This window comes from Hemiscyllium ocellatum, chromosome 36 (assembly GCF_020745735.1).
Source record: "Hemiscyllium ocellatum isolate sHemOce1 chromosome 36, sHemOce1.pat.X.cur, whole genome shotgun sequence".
NCBI classification, from domain to species: domain Eukaryota; kingdom Metazoa; phylum Chordata; class Chondrichthyes; order Orectolobiformes; family Hemiscylliidae; genus Hemiscyllium; species Hemiscyllium ocellatum.
The window spans coordinates 32,582,103-32,600,328 of record NC_083436.1 but is presented as its reverse complement, the minus strand read 5'-3'; the positions used below and the strand labels follow the sequence as shown (position 1 = coordinate 32,600,328).

General features: G+C 42.7%; 1 protein-coding gene across 7 annotated transcripts in view; it reads right to left on the bottom strand.

Moving 5' to 3' along the window:
- Positions 1-18,226, bottom strand: part of LOC132833450 (PH and SEC7 domain-containing protein 3-like) — a 439,179-nt gene that overhangs the window by 79,764 nt on the left and 341,189 nt on the right. For all 7 annotated transcript variants that reach the window (XM_060851749.1, XM_060851748.1, XM_060851750.1 and 4 more), the window contains one exon: positions 783-826. In XM_060851749.1, coding sequence (XP_060707732.1) covers positions 783-826 — 44 coding nt within the window. The remainder of the gene's footprint in view (positions 1-782; positions 827-18,226) is intronic.

Sequence of the window (18,226 nt, the reverse complement as noted above, 5' to 3'; positions counted from 1 at the left end):
TTGATGGCACTAACGCAAAAAGTCAAGGTCCAGTGAAGATTTCCAGTCTTAGGTATGAGGCTGACAAGCTAACATCCAAAAGAATAAAAACTCCAAATGGCAACACCTTGGAACTTTCAAGAATGGGGAAGAGTAAAGTTAAAATGAAATGGCGAGACAGTGGGTCATGTAAAGGTTTCAAACATTCATCCCTTTCAAAGCTAGTTACAAACTCTGCCAGCGTACCGAGAGGGTCTGAATAAAATCCGCTGGGCTCAAGTGCTACCAATTTCAGCACTTTCACACAGGCTACTTAACATTCACTTTCTGAGAAGTCTTTTCAAAGTCAGAGAAAGGACTGGTGCAGTAAGCTGTGCTCTGTAACATCAGGATGTTAGGATACCATCAGGGTCACGTATGATTGTGCTGCTTGGTTTACTCTTCAGCTGATGATCAATGCAACAGCCAGCATGGACTAAAAAATGCTTCATTCTTCAGCACAAGCCAAAATAAAGGCCATGGGGTTAGTCAGTGCTCTGCACAATATTCTTCTCATTGCAAGCTAATGACAAATACTCACGTTGAATAACTACAGATCCAGCATTAACACTGATCAGCATACTAATCAAGACTGACCTCCCAAATTCCTCCACTAAGAAACTGGATTGGTTCCTTGGACACATAAGAGGCTAATGGCAGAAGTAAAATATCATTTTAAAACCATCTAAAAAGGCTGGGGGGCTGGGGAGAATGAACAGCTCTGAAGAGACGCATTTGCAGAAAATAATGTCTTTGGTACTTACATCGCCCATTCCAGTTTCTCATTTTTGATTGAATTGTACAATGCCTGCAACATAAAAAGAAGCTCAAAGTCATTCAATTCTATTTGTTGTTTCAGCAGCAATCAATTATTGCACTGCGCCGAACACACTCAAATTTAATCATGGCAACAACAAGCTTAAACAGACCATATTAATACACTCAGCATGAAATGATCTCTTTAAGGCTCTTCTATTTGTCATAGGTGTAAGTGATAATGTATAGCTACCCACTTTCATTGAAACACAAACTAATAGATTCTCTCTGTTCAGTTCTAATATTTCTCAAAGAATCAAAATGTCTTTTAAAAAATTACAAGTTGTTACACGTTGCCAGAAAACACCACAAATGTAAGCAAAAATCTTACATTTCCCCAAGTCCACTTTACTTTTTGGTTACAGCTAATTAGGAAATGAAACAACTGGAAAAGTATACTTTGAGAGCTAGGTTTAATATGCTGCCAATGTAATTGTTGTTCTCTGAAATAAGGTGTATTGTATTTGACTAAGAGGAGTTCCGAAAATATTTCTGGAAGTTGATACGCCAGTTCATACTGGGATAGGCTGGCGCATTTTGCAAACTTCAACTGAATCATTATCAATTGACTCATAAACTGCCCCAAAGCATGACAAGTTACTCTGGGTATCTGCGTAGAAATTCATCTTACAAAGCGAAAACAATTCGAAACACAACTTTGAAAAGGAATTACATCCCAGCAAATAACAAAGTGCAAAAGGAGGGAAGCAAACAAATCTTTGGTTTCAAACATAATTTATAAATAAAAGCTTTACTCTTAAAAATTCCGTTCTTAATCTGTAACCTTAAATAATCTGCTATAACTCAACACACTTTATGTCATTCTCCCTTGAAAGTGTCTAACTCAGTAAGCAATCTTTCAGAACTAATATACTTTGGACAATTGTTAACCAGAATGCCAAAACACCAACAAAATGGAATGTCAGGAGATTTATTTTTTGCAAATTTTTTTTTCCTGATTAAGGTGAATTCAAACATTCCTGGATAGAAACCCAATGAAGAGGATTTGAAACAGGAACGCAGCTGAAAACAAAAGAAGAAAAATCCTGTTGCTTATCAACTGCCAATTTCTTTTTTTTTCAATATTCACAGAAATCGTTGTACAGATAACACATTCATGTCTGTGAGGCTTTGGAATTCACTGCTGGAGATGCAAAGGCAAGTTATAAAATAATCAATAATTAAATCATCAGCATATGAAACAGATTTAAAGAAACAGACCATGGCACAAGCCATTCCTCAACAGAACTGCTTACAAAAGGATAGGTAATGTTAAAGTAAATTACCTTAAAAAGGTAAACAGTAAACCATCTACACCCAAAAAAAAATCAAATGTGCACAGCAAACTATCTCAGACAGAATCTCTAGTGCATTTCTCTAGAGAAATTTAGATTTCCTGAGGGAAAATTTAGATGCCGATTAAAGGGAATCAATTCCTTACAACACGAGTAACAGCTGCATTGGTTTATGCCCTGTATTACACGACACTGCATATTTTTAAACAGAGATATAATGCTTCATGTTTCAAAGTGATGTGCCAATATCACAGATTCAATCATATTTCTTTTCTACCGTGAGTAATGAGTGCTGCCACTTCCTTTATTAAACAGATAGCAAGGACACTTGAATAATGGAATTCCAGTTTGCTTTTGCCTAAATCAAATGCAGCAGTTGGTTAAGGAAGCTGATCACCCGGACTAAAAGGGTTGTGTTTTATTGTCACATTTGTGGCTCAGAGAAAGCTTAACAGAGAAAATAACAGGAGCCACTCCACAATCAAGGAACAGAAATAACAGGCAGAAAATTCTGTATGGGTACGAAAGGATACAATTGACAAATACACTAAACATGTTCACATTGCAGTGAAAAGCAGTGAAGTAAAAACCAGACTGCCCTGAAACACTGTGCCTGCAAGTGGGATGCTATTTGTATTTTCTCTCTCTCTCTCATACCTTGCCTGACGAAGGATGAGCAGCCGAAAATTCGGAGGAGTAGGAGGTCTTCAACGACTTGGATCGGCGAGGCTGGTGTCTCAACTCATCCCGCTGATACCTCACTGAGCCGCCGCTCTGTACCCGTACCTTGCCGGTCCCTTGTACGCTGTTCACGCCGATCATTTCCCCGAGGGCACTCGGTGGTCCGACGGGCAAAGGGAATTAGGAAGGACTCGAGCGACTGTCTTCAGATACACAAGCTCAGCAATCTGCACCTGCTGGAGAGGCAGCCTCAGCAGCACAAGCGTCCTCCAGCTCCAGAAAGGAGAAGTGTGCCTGCCTTTGCTCACAATTTCCTACATTGTTTGGATTTGGACTGATCATTTCAGGGTAGGCTCACATCAGGGGTTGCAAGTCACACACACACACACACACACAAAAAACCATCCCCTGAATGGTCCGAGCCAATGGCAAGGGGCCAGGCAAGCAGTTCATTTATATTCTAAATAGCAAACACGACTGTTTCTCTATCCTTGAACTGCAGGCTCATTAAAGGTAGGCAGTGTGATCCCACTAATAAAAGATTATAATAGTCCGTCAGCCACATATTGGGAACTAAATTGAGTCTGAATTAGGTAACGGGTGTGTGCAACTGAAAAAAAACATGAATCATGTTTCAATCTGACATTCTGAAAATAGTTAAGGGACATTCTTGAGGTTTAATGTGGGCATACATTGGCTGCTTTATTAAAACTAGCTGTTTTAGCACAGCCGCTATTACAGGGAAATCTGCAGACTAGAGACACCAGTGTAGGTCCCAAAGATAGATGATTATTGCCCATTTTAATCTTTATTTCCTTTTTAAGTGATACAAGACTGCTCACTAAATAGGTGCTCACATCTTTCAGATGCTCTGATAGGTGATTGAGAATTTCTTTCCACAATTAAAAGTTTTCTTTAATGGTTTGAAAACATGCATTTTATTCAATAGCAGAATTTGGGAGGGTGTCAGCTTTTCATATCTAAAAGGAATTTTCCCCAGACCCTTATCTCCCACCAAACCCCCAATTTTCCAGACCATGTTTCTCTGCATCTTCCCCAGGAAGTACAATAGCAGTACAGAGGGGGGAGGTAGGTTGTTCCCTACTGCAACAGTTTGAGTGTAGGGACATGTTTGATACAGGAGCAGGTCTTTTCCTGTCTGCCACTCCCATATATTTGTGGGAAAAACATATGCGCGAATCCTCAGTGAGTGTTACAATCTGGAGTTCACATACCGGAAGGGAGTTGGGGGCAGATTCGATCACTGCTTTCCATTCTCGATTATAGAGTCATAGAGTTGCCGACCAGATATCCTAAATGAATCGGGTCCCATTTGCCAGCACTTTGTCCATATCCCTCTAAACCCTTCCTTTTCACATACCCATCTAGATGCCTTTTAAATGCTGTAATTGTACCAGCCTCCACCACTTCCTCTGGCAGCTCCACCAGAAAACATGCACCACCCTCTGTGTGAAAATGTTGCCCCTTAGGTTCCTTTTAAATATTTCCCCATTCACCTTAAATCTATACCCTCTAGTTTGGATTTCCCTACCCTGGGGAAAAAGACCTTGGTTTTTCACCCTATCCATGCCCCTCATAACTTTATAAACCTCTATAAGGCCACCCCACAGCTTCCAGTCTCTTCCTATAACTCAAACCCTCCAACCCTGACAACACCCTCGTAAATTCTTTGTGGACCCTTTCATCTTTAGCAATATCCCTCTGATATCAGGGAGATCAGAATTGAACACAATACTCCAAAATGGCCTAACTAATGTCCTGTACAACTGCAACATGATGTTCCAACTCCTATACTCAAAGCACCGACCAATAAAGGAAAGTATACCAAATGACTATCCTGTCTACCTCTAACTCCACTTTCAAAGAACTACGAACCTGCGCTCCAAGGTCCCTTTGATCTCAATTCCAGAAAGGAATTGGAAAAGCACCTCATGCAAAACAAGTTTGCAGGAGAATGGGTCCGGCTCAAGTGTTCTTGCAGAGAGCCTGAACGGGCTCCGCCAGGCTAAATATGCTGTAAACATTTTATGAGTCAATGGTTCAATGATTCCATGATTAACTTTAACCACTTGCTGCTGATACTACAGGAATGGCATGCTAAGAGCAGAACTGTAGTCTGCAAATGGTGGCAAGGATCACTAACATACTAACTCCGAGATACATTTTAATAATTCAGATACATTTAAATAATTCAGAGCCATTTTGTCCCACTCTCTCCCTCCAAGGAAAGGGAAAGGGATTTCATGCAAAGCTGCTAAATGCACAGACACCAATCCTGAATGAAGTGAAATCACGATCTACAATTTATTTGAAATTCAAACAAGATATTTTTATTGAACCTCCATCTGACAGTGGGCAGGTCCTTTTCTTTCTGCCTCCCCTCACCACTTTCTCTTTTGGCACAGGCAGTGAACACGGTGGCAAGCTGCAAAGGTCAGTGAATCCAGGCATCAAAGTGATCAACAATGTGCATTTATGTAGTGCCTTTAAATGAGGAGCAACATCCCCAGACTGGGCTCGTGCAGCTGCAGGAAAGGTGCTTCCCCTCATCAGGGCCTTCTAGAACCAGGTAAGTTGTAGGCCATGCCAGACTGACATAAGAATACATCGAAACATAGAAAATAGATATAGGCGTACGCCATTCAGCCCTTCGAGTCTGCTGCACCATTCAATATGATCATGGTTGATCATCCAAATTTGGTTCCACTTATCCATACCCATTGATCTCTTTAGCTCCATGAACTATATCTACCTCCTTTGTGAAAGCATTCAATGTAGTGGCCCCAACCATTTTCTGTGGCAGAGACTTCCACAGGTTCACCACTCTCTGGGTGAAGACATTTCTCCCCATCTGAGTCCTGAATAGTCTACCCTGTACCCTTGGATTGTGGTCCCTGGTTCTGGAGTTCCCTGTCTTCAGAGACATCCTTCCTGTGTTTTCCCTGCCTCGTCCTGTTAGAATTTTATAGGTTTTTATAAGCTGCCCCCTCATGCTACTGAACTTCAGTGAATACTGTCCTAACTGATCCAGTTTCTCCTTGTACATCAGTCCTTCCAATCGAGCAATTAATCTGGGAAATCTCTGCTGCACTCCCTCCACAGCCAGAACCACCTTCCTCAGATAAAGAAACCAAAACTCAATCCTCCAGATATTGTCTCACCAAGGCCCTGGTCAGGAGGAATGTTTTTCACTCAGCCAGTGGTGGCTCTTTGGGAATTTCTATCCCAGAGAGCTGTGAATGCTCAACTGGTGAGTACAGTCAGGATGGACATGGAGAAGGCGTTTCTTTGCTCAGTCCTTCGAGTTTAGCAGTTGGGACATCTTGTTGAGATCGTACAGGACATTGTTGAGGCCTCTTCTGGAGTAGTGTGCCCAGTTCAGATCACCCTGTTATAGGAAGGATGTTATTAAGAAAATCTCTCAGAAGAGATTTATCAGAAGTTTGCCTAAAATGGAGAGTCTGAGTTATAAGGAGAGGCTGGATAGGCTGGGACTTTTTTTTCCACTGGAGTGTTAAAGGTTGACTTAATAGAGGTTTACAAATTCATGAGGGGCATAGATAAGGTGAATGGCAAGTGTCTTTTCCCTAGGGTTGGGGATTTCAAGACCAGGAGAAAGTGAGGACTGCAGATGCTGGAGAAGGGCTCATGCCCGAAACGTCGATTCTCCTGCTCCTTGGATGTTGCCTGACCTGCTGCGCTTTTCCAGCAACACATTTTCAGCTCTGATTTCAAGACCAGGCCCATCATGTCTGCACCAGCTCTCTGAATTTGCACTGCCATTCTCCTGCCTATTATCCCACACAGATAGGGTGGCCAGAGTGGCTCAGTGGTTGGCACTGCTGCTTCACAGCATCATGGATTCAATTCCACCCTCGGGTGACTGTCTGTGTGGAGTTTGGATATTGTCTGCCTGTGTATCTCCTCTGGTGCTCCAGTTTCCTCCCACAGTCCAAAGATGGAATATGCAGGGTTACAGGGTTGGTATGGGTTCAGGTGACATGGTCTTCAGAGGGTCGGTATGTTTGATGGGCTGAATAGCCTGCTTCCACACTGTAGGGATTCTGTGAGCTGACAGTCCAATTCCATTTTGAATACATCTACTGAACCGGTTTAATTCACACTCTCAGGCAGTGCATTCAGGACCTTGTAATACCTCGTTGTGTGGAAAAACATTTTCTCACATCATTCTTGCTGTTTTTGCCAATTACTTTGAATTTGTGAAGGCTGTGAAGGAGGTTGGATTTAAAAAATATAGGGAAGTCTTGTTAGTGACTGCACAGAGTGTTGATGAGGTCACACCTGAAGTGCCATGCACAATTTTGGATCCCCAAATCTAACAAAAAATATCTTGGCATGAAAGGCAGTTCCAAAGAGATTCATTAGGCTGATCGTGGGATGAAGGGATTGATTTATTGAGAAAGCACCATCCTGGTGAATCTCCTCTCCAGTGCAATCACATCCTTCCTATAATGTGGATTCCAGAGCTGCGCACACCACTCTCATTGTGACCAGACCAACTTTTTAAACAGCTTCAGTATTATGTTCCTGTCTTAAACTCTATGTGGAGAAAGTGAGGTTTGCAGATGCTGAAGATCAGAGCTGAAAATGTGTTGCTGGAAAAGCGCAGCAGGTCAGGCAGCATCCAAGGAACAGGAGATTCGACGTTTCGGGCATAAGCCCTTCTTCAGGAATGACTTAAACTCTATGTCTCAACTAATAAAGGCAGGTATCCCAAATGTCTTTTAAGCACTTTAATCTACCTGTCTCACTATCTTACAGAACCAGTGGACACCCATACCAAGGTTCCTCTAATCTTATCATTCATCTCATATTCCCTTGGCTGCTTTGTCCTGCCCAAGTGAATCAGCTCACACTTAGAGTAATAGAGTTGTAGAGCACGGAAACAGACCCTTGTTCCATTTCACACTGATCAGCCCATTCATATCCTACTGTAACCTAAGGCTATCCTCCACACTATTTACCAGCCCACCAGTCTTTGTATTAACCACAAATTTACTGAGCAAGCCTCCTACATTCAATATAAAACCACAACCAGCAAGGGCCCCAACACTGATCCCTGCAGAACCCCACTGGACACAAAAATACACCTCAACCATCAACCTCTGCTTCTTGTCACCCTGGTCAACAATGGACCCGATTTTCCACATGTCTTTGGATCCCAAGGACTCTTAGTTACTCATGCTATTAGTCTCCCATGCAACACCTGATCAAACGCTTTGCCGAATTCCAAGCAGACTATGTGGTGAGTTACTGAATTAATACAACATTTAACAAGCACTAATTCCCCTGAATTAGCAACACACTGCTGCTGAGTCAGAAATTTGTCTTGACCTCAGTAAATGTATAAAAGATGCAGCAAACTTGAATGCTGAATATAGGATTAAAGGTAGGATTCTTGGTAGTATGGAGGAACAGCGGGATCTTGGTGTTCAAATGTATAGATCCTTCAAAGTTGCCACCCACGTGGATAGGGTTGTTAAGGAAGCATATGGTGTTTTCGCTTTCATCAACAGGGGGATCGAGGTTTTGCTGCAGCTCTACCAAACCCTGGAGAGACTACACTTGGAATATTGTGTCCAGTTCTGGTCACCCTATTATAGGAAAGATGTGGAGGCTTTGGAGAGGGTGTAAAGAAGGTTAACCAGGATGCTGCCTGGACTGGAGAGCTTGTCTAATGAAGAGAGGTTGACTAAGCTCGGACTTTTCTCTCTGGAGAGGAGGATGAAGAGAGGTGACCTGATCGAGGTGCAGAAAGTAATGTGAGGCTTGGATAGAGTCAATAGCCAGAGACTTCTCCCCAGGGCAGGATTGATTGGCATGAAGGGTCATAGTTTTAACATATTAGGAGGAAGCTATAGAGGAGACGTCAGAGGTAGGTTCTTTATGCAAAGAGTTGTGAATGCATGGAATGTGTTGCCAGCGGTGGTGGTGGAAGCAGAGACATTGGGGGCATTTAAGCGCCTGCTCATGCACATGGCCAGCGGTAAATTGAGGGGTGCATAGGTTAGGTTATTTTAATTTAGATGAGGATTAATCCTCTTATTGAGGAGTTCTCATCTGATTCTCCCAAAAGATTCACCATAGCCTGCTTCACTCAGACACGATAAGATCATCCACGTTTTCTGGTGTGCTTCTCCTTCACCATCATCTCAGAAGTGGAACGGCCACCTACCCTGACCAGATCGCTCGTGACCTGGAACAATTATAGAATTTTAATAACTCAAGAGGCGATCGACTTTCATGTGACTTTTTTCTTTCTTAAAATGGGTATCTTTTTAAAACAGCGAGCATGCTGACAAAACAATTTGTGGCTCACCGATTCCGACAGTGTGGGTGAAATGGTCATTATTACGATGTGTTAGCACTTTACGTTCAACATCCATGTACAGTCACGTAACAGTGGAGAGTGTGTTGCTGGAAAAGCACAGCAGGTCAGGCAGCATCTGAGGAGCAGGAGAGTCGACATTCCGGGCATAAGCTCTTCATCAGGAATCCCGAAACGTTGATTCCCTGCTCCTCGGATGCTGCCTGACCTGCTGTGCTTTTCCAGCACCACACTCTCCACTCTAATCGCCAGCATCTGCAGTCCTCACTTTCTCCCAGCCATGTAACAGCCCCAAATCACCCCAGCCCATGGCATCACAGCACCAAAGAAAACTTTAAATAGTTCGATGCAGAGAACTGTAGATTTCCCCTTTTCGCATTTTGAAGAGCACATAAATGGCAGGAGGGGGCAGGGAGAGGATAAAACTCATAGACACGTTCCTTTGCAGTTTAGTAATTCATTGTGATTTCCATTAATTCAGTATACAGTCTATGACCTGTCGAGTCAAATACACAACCACTGTGGAACAAAGGGAGAATTTTAATGGGCTATACTAATCAGAAGACAGCAAGTCACTTTTTTTTTGCTATAATGAATGGCTGGCGGTGGTTTACCAGCTCATTGAGGTGGTTTTACTGACACTGTTGACTATGAAAGGTTTATTCAACATCAAGACCATTGCAAGAAAACATTATTATCTTCAATTCAACGAACAATGCCCCGGATTGATTACAGTGGTGGCAAGGCTGCACAGTCAATTTAGAATCCCTACCATGTGGAAACAGGCTAAGCAGCCCATTAAGTCCACATGAACTCTGAACAGCATCCCACCCACCTTTTCCCTGTAATCCTGCACTTCCCATGACTGATCAAATTAGCCTGCACATCGCTGGACAGTATGGGCAATTTAGCCTTGCCAATCCACCCAACCTGCTTATCTCTGGATTGTGGGAAGAAACCAGAGCACCCGGAGGAAATCCATGCAGACACGGGGAGAATGTTCAAACTCTACACAGAGAGGCACCCGAGGCTAGAATCGAACCCGTGTCCCTGGCACCGTGAGGCAGCAGTGCTAACTGCTGAACCACCATACTACCACATGAAGGACACTGGCGCCCAGAGTGGGAGAGCTTACATATTTAATTTCCTCTGCATGTGTAACTTATCACATAGAATACACAGCAGAGAAAGAGGCTGTGTGTATGCTCTACCCAAGCTTCCTACAATTTGTCCTCTCTAAATCTATCATCATAATCCTGAACTTCCTTTTCTCTCACATGTTTCCCCTTATATTCACTAGTTGGCTTCAATCAGCTGGAGTTCTATATTCTCACCACCCGCACTTTGGGGAAACAAGTTTCCTCTGAATTCCCAATTCTTGGTGATTACTTTAGACTGATAGCCTGCTCTTCCCCAGAAATGGAAATACGCTCTCTGTGTAGCTGCCCCATCAAGACTTTTCGTAATTATTTGACATACATCAGTGAGATCACTGGGGGGAAGAAATCCAGGAAGCCAAATCTTTTTCTGCATTTGAATCCCCACACATGTCTGGTACCATCCTTCACCTCTCTGTACCCTCTCCAGGCCCCCGATATCCATTCCATTATAAGGGGACCAGAACTGCTCATAGTAATGAGATTTGGTGTTTAAAACAAAAGTTTGATCAGATGTTTGGTATAAACTCCCAATTTTTCAGTTCTATCCTCCTAGGAATAAAGCCTAATGCTTGCTTTAATTCCCAGGGCACTGTTGACATGACACTAACTTCTTGAGCAGTCGCTTGGGGATCAAGGATGACCTCCTTCCATTTTGAGTGCACAGCGAATGACAAGTCCAAGGCTGGATCTGCAGTTGCTGCTGTAGGCGGGGAAGCTGGCGAAGGGGGTTGAGGGAGTGGAATGTTCAGATTTTCACACCCTCCTTCCCCACTCCACACCTGGCCTTCATCTGGGCCTGTGGCAGAAACTCAGAACCTTGCCGCTGTGTTAGAGTGAACTGTGCTTCACCACAAAACTTCACATTTGGAAGGACCCATTCAGACAAAGTATGTGGTTTATGCTCCAAGCAAATTAAATATCCAATCATTGGGACTCGAGATATTTTCTATGGAAGTTGTCCAGAGATGTTGGGAGCAAGTGGGGCTTGAATCCAGGCCTTCTGACCTCGACGTAAGGGCACTATCACTGCACCACAAGAGCCCTTAATCTAAAGTTTCTAACGAAAATATAAATATTGCCTAAATTTGCCTCAATAACGTTAGGAAGCCTAATCGTCATCTCAGTCACTAGATTGTTGTCTGTAACCAGGAGGTTGGTCCCACTGTACCATGAGGTGGTACCCTTCACTTCCAGTGCCAGAGCATATCTCCTGGAATAATCATTACTCCTCCATACATTCCCTAAGCCTCCCCCCTCTTGTGCAGCTTCTACTCAAATGGCAAAGAAGATATCATTTTAAAACCAACGTAAGGTAACTTGCAACCATAATTACGAATCTCAATTGAAATGTGACCACCCAAATTAAATATCAATAAACCAGCAACTGTTCCAGTCACCTGACAGAATCGATGACTGATCACAGCTTGTTACTGCATCTTCATTTAGTGGCTCATAAATTACCTTACATATCAGACATTCATGTGACTACATCAGGAGCCAGGACTCTTCTTTACTGTCCTGCTCCTCATTACAAATCATTCCTGAAAACCTTATTGGGAATTGTTTTTATAAAGCAACATTAAAAGGTTTGGCTTCTAATCATGAGCTCAGAGTTAAATTGTGATGTGCCTCTTCAGAGGAGATCAATCACACTGAATAAAGATGACATTTCGGAACAGACCATAGCTCAGTCAGATGCTAACCTTACCTTTCATTCTTTATGAGAGAGTGTCTTCAAAACGTATGGCTTTTTATAACAGCTTTTAATCTTCCACAAGTTTGATTGCCCTTATAATCACAGTACTTTATACATACAAATTTTTGCGAATTCACTTCCCATATTTTTGGGAGTCACAAATGTGATTCTGGATTCTTGTTAAGGTCGTGAGGTCAACAGCAAACTCCACAGATACCTTTTTTCCCCACCAATTTTCCTGCTATTTCGTCCACCTCCTTCTTTACAGGGATTGGAGAATGTAAGCTGGAAGCAAATGGTAATGCAGACCAATGCTCATCCCAGCTCTAATGCAGGTTCAATGAGCAACTCAAGTACTACCAGACAATTTGGAAAAAGTCTTTTTCATGCTTCACTCCATTGATTATAGCAGGTACAAACTATTACAGCTTTCGGCACCATCTTCAATGCCATTTCCTAAACCCACCTGTAGGCTTCCCTCAGAGTATGAGAGAAGATTTGTAGCTTAGGTTGTGGATGAAGCTGTTGACTTGCTCACTGAGCTGGTAAATTTATTTTGGATGTGTCACCACCGTTCTAGGTAACATGATGTTACCTAGCAATGGTAACAAAACATCTGCAAACAAACTTACCAGCTCAGTGAGCGAGTCAACAACCTCAGTCGGCTTCCCTGTTGTTCAGGTCAGGATGCATAGATTTAATTAAGTCGGTTTTTCAGTTGCTTTGCAAAATAATGGGCAATCACATTTGATACACATGGCAATACCTCCTCACACACATCTTTTCTTTCACTCCAAAAACCAATACTTCCGAGATTGGCAAATCACGTCACTTGAATGAATGTCAGGACCCGCTTTCAAATGGAAACATTGCTCCTTTCAAACTCTCTGCCCATGTGTTTAAAAAGCTGACAGTCTGAGCTCAATGCTAACACTTCACACTACAGTCAGGGGCTGCATGTTCAAATCCCACTCCAGAAACTAACGCATAAAATCTAGATGAACAGTGTGGTACTATTGGTACAGAGTATTCCACTGTCAGAGATCCCATCTTTTAGATAAGACACTACATCAAGGCTATTGGCATCTGCTCAGATAATTCAAAAATATCCAAATCCCAGTCCAACAGAGTTTTTATCACCCAGTGCCCTGGCCCCAATGAATTGGTGTCAAACAAAATCTCTAGTCACTCATCTCAATGGTATTGGCTGTCACATTTGCCTGTTAAAAAGACAGGAACTACTTCTAAAATAATTTGGATGGGATAAAATAGGTGATATATCAATGCAAGGTTCCTCTTTGAAAAAGGTTCACAAACCACTGAATTTGCAATTTAAAACCAAGCACAGCTTCCTGCCCAGAATCTCAGTAGTCTGTAGCAAGATAAGAATTACATGACGTGTCTGGAGTTTAGCTATAATTGGATCTTGAGGCCTAGCTCATGGGGAATAGTACACAGCAGGACTCAGTAGATTAACACAAAGGCATATTTCAGCACTCCTGGCACTATCACACAGCAGCTTCACTGAGCATGTTATTTGATGCTACAGTGCAATTCCTCTGTACTTTGCTGAAGACTTTGTGTTCCCATCGTCCAACTCACGGAGGTCTGTTATTACACGTTCCTGAGTTTGAAGAGCTAGTTTCTGCTTCTTTTGAATTCTGCAACCCCCACATTTTCCCAGTGATCGCTGTTGTTCATGTTGGGGCAAGGAAACCATAGACTGTACAGTAGGTTCTTGTAGGTTGGCTCAATGCAGGCAGTTCCCTTAGTGAAGAAAGTGAGGCCTGCAGATGCTGGAGATCAGAGCTGAAAATGTGTTGCTGGAAAAGCGCAGCAGATCAGGCAGCATCCAAGGAACAGGAGAATCGACATTTCAGGCATAAACCCTTCTTCAAAGAGTTCCCTTAGTGATTCAACTTCAACTAAAAGGTGTACATTCATCCATCTTCTCCTGTATACACTAACTATTCTCTCTCTCTCTCTCTCTCTCTCTCTCTCTCTCTCTCACACACACAAACACACACAAACTAATGAAGCTAAGCTGGAGACTTAGGAATAAATCATGCTTTTGATGAAGCTTTCATATCTGTGCTGTGCATGACAAGTGACTATAAATGAGAATCTTGTTCAAAATCAAATCCATTCTGCAAGTTGTCATTTGCTGTTGACCTCAAGCCCTCCATATTTTATAGTGGACTGAAGTCTTTTAAAAAAAATTCTATTACAAAGCACTGAAAACAACGAGTGCTGGTCATAGTCTCCATGAAAAACAAAGACTCGCAAAGCATTTCTTCATTTCACTTCTTCAGTTGCCAGCTTGTTGGCTAACAAGGCTGCAGTATTTTCGACATTGCAATGTTTTTGGAAGGTGTCACAGAATCACTGAATTGTTATGATGCAGGAAAAAGCCAATCAGCTTCTCATACCTACACCATTTCTATTACAATTTGAGGGACTGCTGCACGGTTGGAGATTCTGTCCTTCAAGTGACGCATTAAACCTAGACTCTGTCCATCCCTTCAAAGAACGGACTGACTATCGTGGTGCTCTTCAATGAATCACAGAATCTTTACAGGTAGAGTCCATTTGGCCCATCATGCCTGCACTGGCTCTATTACCAATCTCCTGCTTATTCCACGTACCCCTGCGTACACTGTCAATACCCACATAATCATCTTGAATGCGTCTTAACAATATTTCCAGGAAATGCATTCCACCTCCCAACTACTTGCTGTGTGAAAACATTCGTCTCTCACTTCACCCTGGCTTTTCTTGCACATCCCTTTCAATTATGGCCTCTCATTCTTGTTTCTTTTACGAGCAGTGCAACTCAAATATTCATAAGCCTCTTCCAGTGCCTCAGAACCCACGCTGGGGCTTTTAGTTAGAGATCGGAGTCGGGTTTTGTCGTGCAGCGGTGTGGAGACAGGCATTTAATTCAAACAAAACTCTTTTGAACAAGTATCGTACATTTCTTGTTGTCAATTCTTTTTCTCTGGAAATGGCAATTTCTATAATTATGGGATGAGTCTGACTGTCCAGTTACCTGCAAGAAGCCAATGACTATTCACAGCTTGTTACTGCATCCTCACTTCAGTTACTCGCACATTATCTTGTATATCAAACATGCATTTGAGTCCATCAGTGGTATCCATGGTTACTGCTACATTTCACTCATGTTAACATTGTATTCCATTCTATTTTAGCCTGCGTTTTTTGTTCTTTGGAGATGCATGATTTATAACTTTCTCACGTGCTGATTTACATCAACAATAGGGGAAGGGAGAGAGAGAATAAGGGAGGGAGGGGGGAGAGACAGAAAGGAGAGAGAGAAAGCACTAGATGAAGAAGGAAGAGAGAGAGCAAGAATAGAGGGGAGAGAGGGGAATAAGGAACGGCAGGTAGACAGAGAGAAAGAGAAGAGAGTTAGGAAGTGGATGGGAGGGAGGATAGCAAAAGTGGAGAGGGAGAGAGAATGAGGAAGGACGGGTAGGGAGAAAAAGTAGAGAGTTAGGAGGAAGGGAGAGAGGATGACAGAAGTGGAGAGGCAGAGAGACAGAATCAGAAAGGACAGGTAAAAAAAGGAAAGGGAAGTTAGAAGGAGACGAGAGAAAGGAGGAGGAAGGAAAGAAAGAGAATAGGAGGAGGGGAAAGAGAGTACAGGGGAAGTGAGGAAGCGCAAGAGAGGAAGGGGAAAGGGAAGGAGGATGGGGAGGAGATTGGCAGGAGGGAAAGAGGGAAGTAGAGAGGGGAAGAAAGGAAGAGGGAAATAGGAAGAGGTGGGAGACGAGAGAGGAGAGATGTTCAGGTGGGGGAAAGGGACAGGATTTAGGGGCGGGGGAATGTGATACAAAGAGGGAGGTACAGATTAAATGGTTCTTCAAATATCCAGACATGTCTCACTACGGAAGGTTTAACCTCCACTTATTATATAAATATATATATGGGCTCTCTGATATATTCAAAATCACAACATTTACATCAGTTGCTCAATATTGTGGTTCAGTGAGATTTACTTGCTTCCTGCGAAATAAAATCAATTTTCCTTCAATTTAAACAAAAACATGATTTAAAATTTGGAGCTAAGGAGTAATAAATCATGCTAACTGATCAATGCCTATTACCAATGCACATTCAAGCAAAACAGACAGCTCATATCTACGAAACATCTGAGAGAGAGGGGAGAAAAGGTATTTAATTTCACTAAGCAGAGCATCCAGGAGGAGTTTACAAAATGTTTATTGCCGTTTATCATGTACATGAATCCCGAGACTGCTATAGGTCATATTAATCCCTTAACTTGTTTAAACTCCTCGAAAATCAATTATAGCCAGTGAGCTCACTCCCCAGAGAACAGGGGAAGGTGACAGTTTCATCAAGCAGCAAGTCAAATAAATATTAAATATCTGATAAGCTCCTGTTATAGATCATGTAACAGCACGCAATACAATCGCGCTTTTACACCACACTTGGGAGGTGATACACTGGAGCGAATCATTACTGAATCTTTTCCTCAAACCACATTCAACACTATCCCCATGTTGGATCACTACAGCTAGCACACGGATCCAGTAAATGATACAAACTCCAGACATGACACTAGGTCATTTGGGAATCCTCCTGACTCCAAGTCAGGAAGTTCCACATTTTAAATCTCTCTGCTGGGTTTGAGCACCAATAATCCAGGTCAACATGCCAATGCAATACCGATGGAGTATTACACTGTCTTAAGTGCTGTCTTTCAGATGAGACACTAAACCAAAGCCCCAGCCGCCTGCTCACGTAAGTGAAAATGCTATTTGAGAAACAGCAGAGGAGGCACCTCTGGTGTCCTAACCAATAATTATCCCTCAATCAACCTCACAAAGAGCAAACTACCCAGTCAATATCATATTGTGGGAGTTTGCGTGCGTGAAAATTGGCTGCTGTCTTGCCTTAAATACAACAGCACTCTGGGTCATCCACTGGTCAGGAAAAGTGCTGCACAGCTGCAGAGTTTTACTTCTTTACTAAGGAGTGGGTTTATAAAATCCCTCCCCCCTCCCCCCCAACATCCCTCAGACATTCCAACTGGCACCAACATCCAAATCTTTTGAGGCGTGGCAATCACGGTCAGAATGCCATGCCAATCCTACGCTTGTGTGCCCCGGCAGAGCTCAGCACTTGTTCCGATGCCAACCTCTTCCAAAATGAGGAGCAGTCTTCGATCGGATCGGGCTGGATTGGCAGGGTGGCGGAGAGCTGTTGGGAGTCACTCAAAACCATTTCCAGCCTAATATACTCACATCAGGCAGAACTGTCAATGTTGGTGGTCTTGGTGCAATTGTATTGGATTTTCACATCTTCCTCTCCAAATTGCATAACTGGCCTGGATTTTTGAAAAGAAATTATGCTTTCATGGAACAGGGACATTGCTGCAATTTGTTGCCCATGAGACAGTGGTAATGAGCTGCTTCCTGAACCGCCCTGGTCTGAGAGGTGTAGCTATACCCATGGTGCTGTTAGACCTAACGGGGGATCTCACCTCCACGCAGAACATACCCGAACACACCCTCACATAAACAGCACAACACTAGAGCTTGAACATACCAATTTCAAGGCATAAATACAGACAAACAAACAGCTTTAGGCTTTGAAGTCCTTGAGAGGGGATTCAACTTGTGGTGAACCATTGTGAAACTCAGTGTGAGAAAATGTTAGGATGATACAGATGCAAAGAAAAAAAATAGAGTGCATCACTGGGAGTATATACTCCCAGTCTCACAGACCCTGTTAAGCTGCCTGACTGACTCGAGAAGGCAAAATCCTTCTTAAGGCATCTCAGGATGCCATTGTCACCTGTAACCCAAGGATCATTAATAAAAAAACAGCCTACATGCATAAATATGGCATCTCTGTGACAGAGGTAGGAGCATCTGTGATTTAAGCAAAAACCGAACTCATTTATCAGCACGCTACTCACTGTGCGGTGTACTCAGCACACAGTAATCATGTAGCCGATTCCTTTTGATGGATCCTTAAAATAAAACTCAGCGAAGACAAACAGCATTTCTCATTTCTTCAAAGCAAATCAGACAAGGATGAAGTCATAAATAAGTAGGAGACACAAACCATAAGGTTTTCTGACAGGAAATGGAATTCGAGGAATTCAAGCCATTCTGTAACTAACTCAGCGACTGTCAACTAA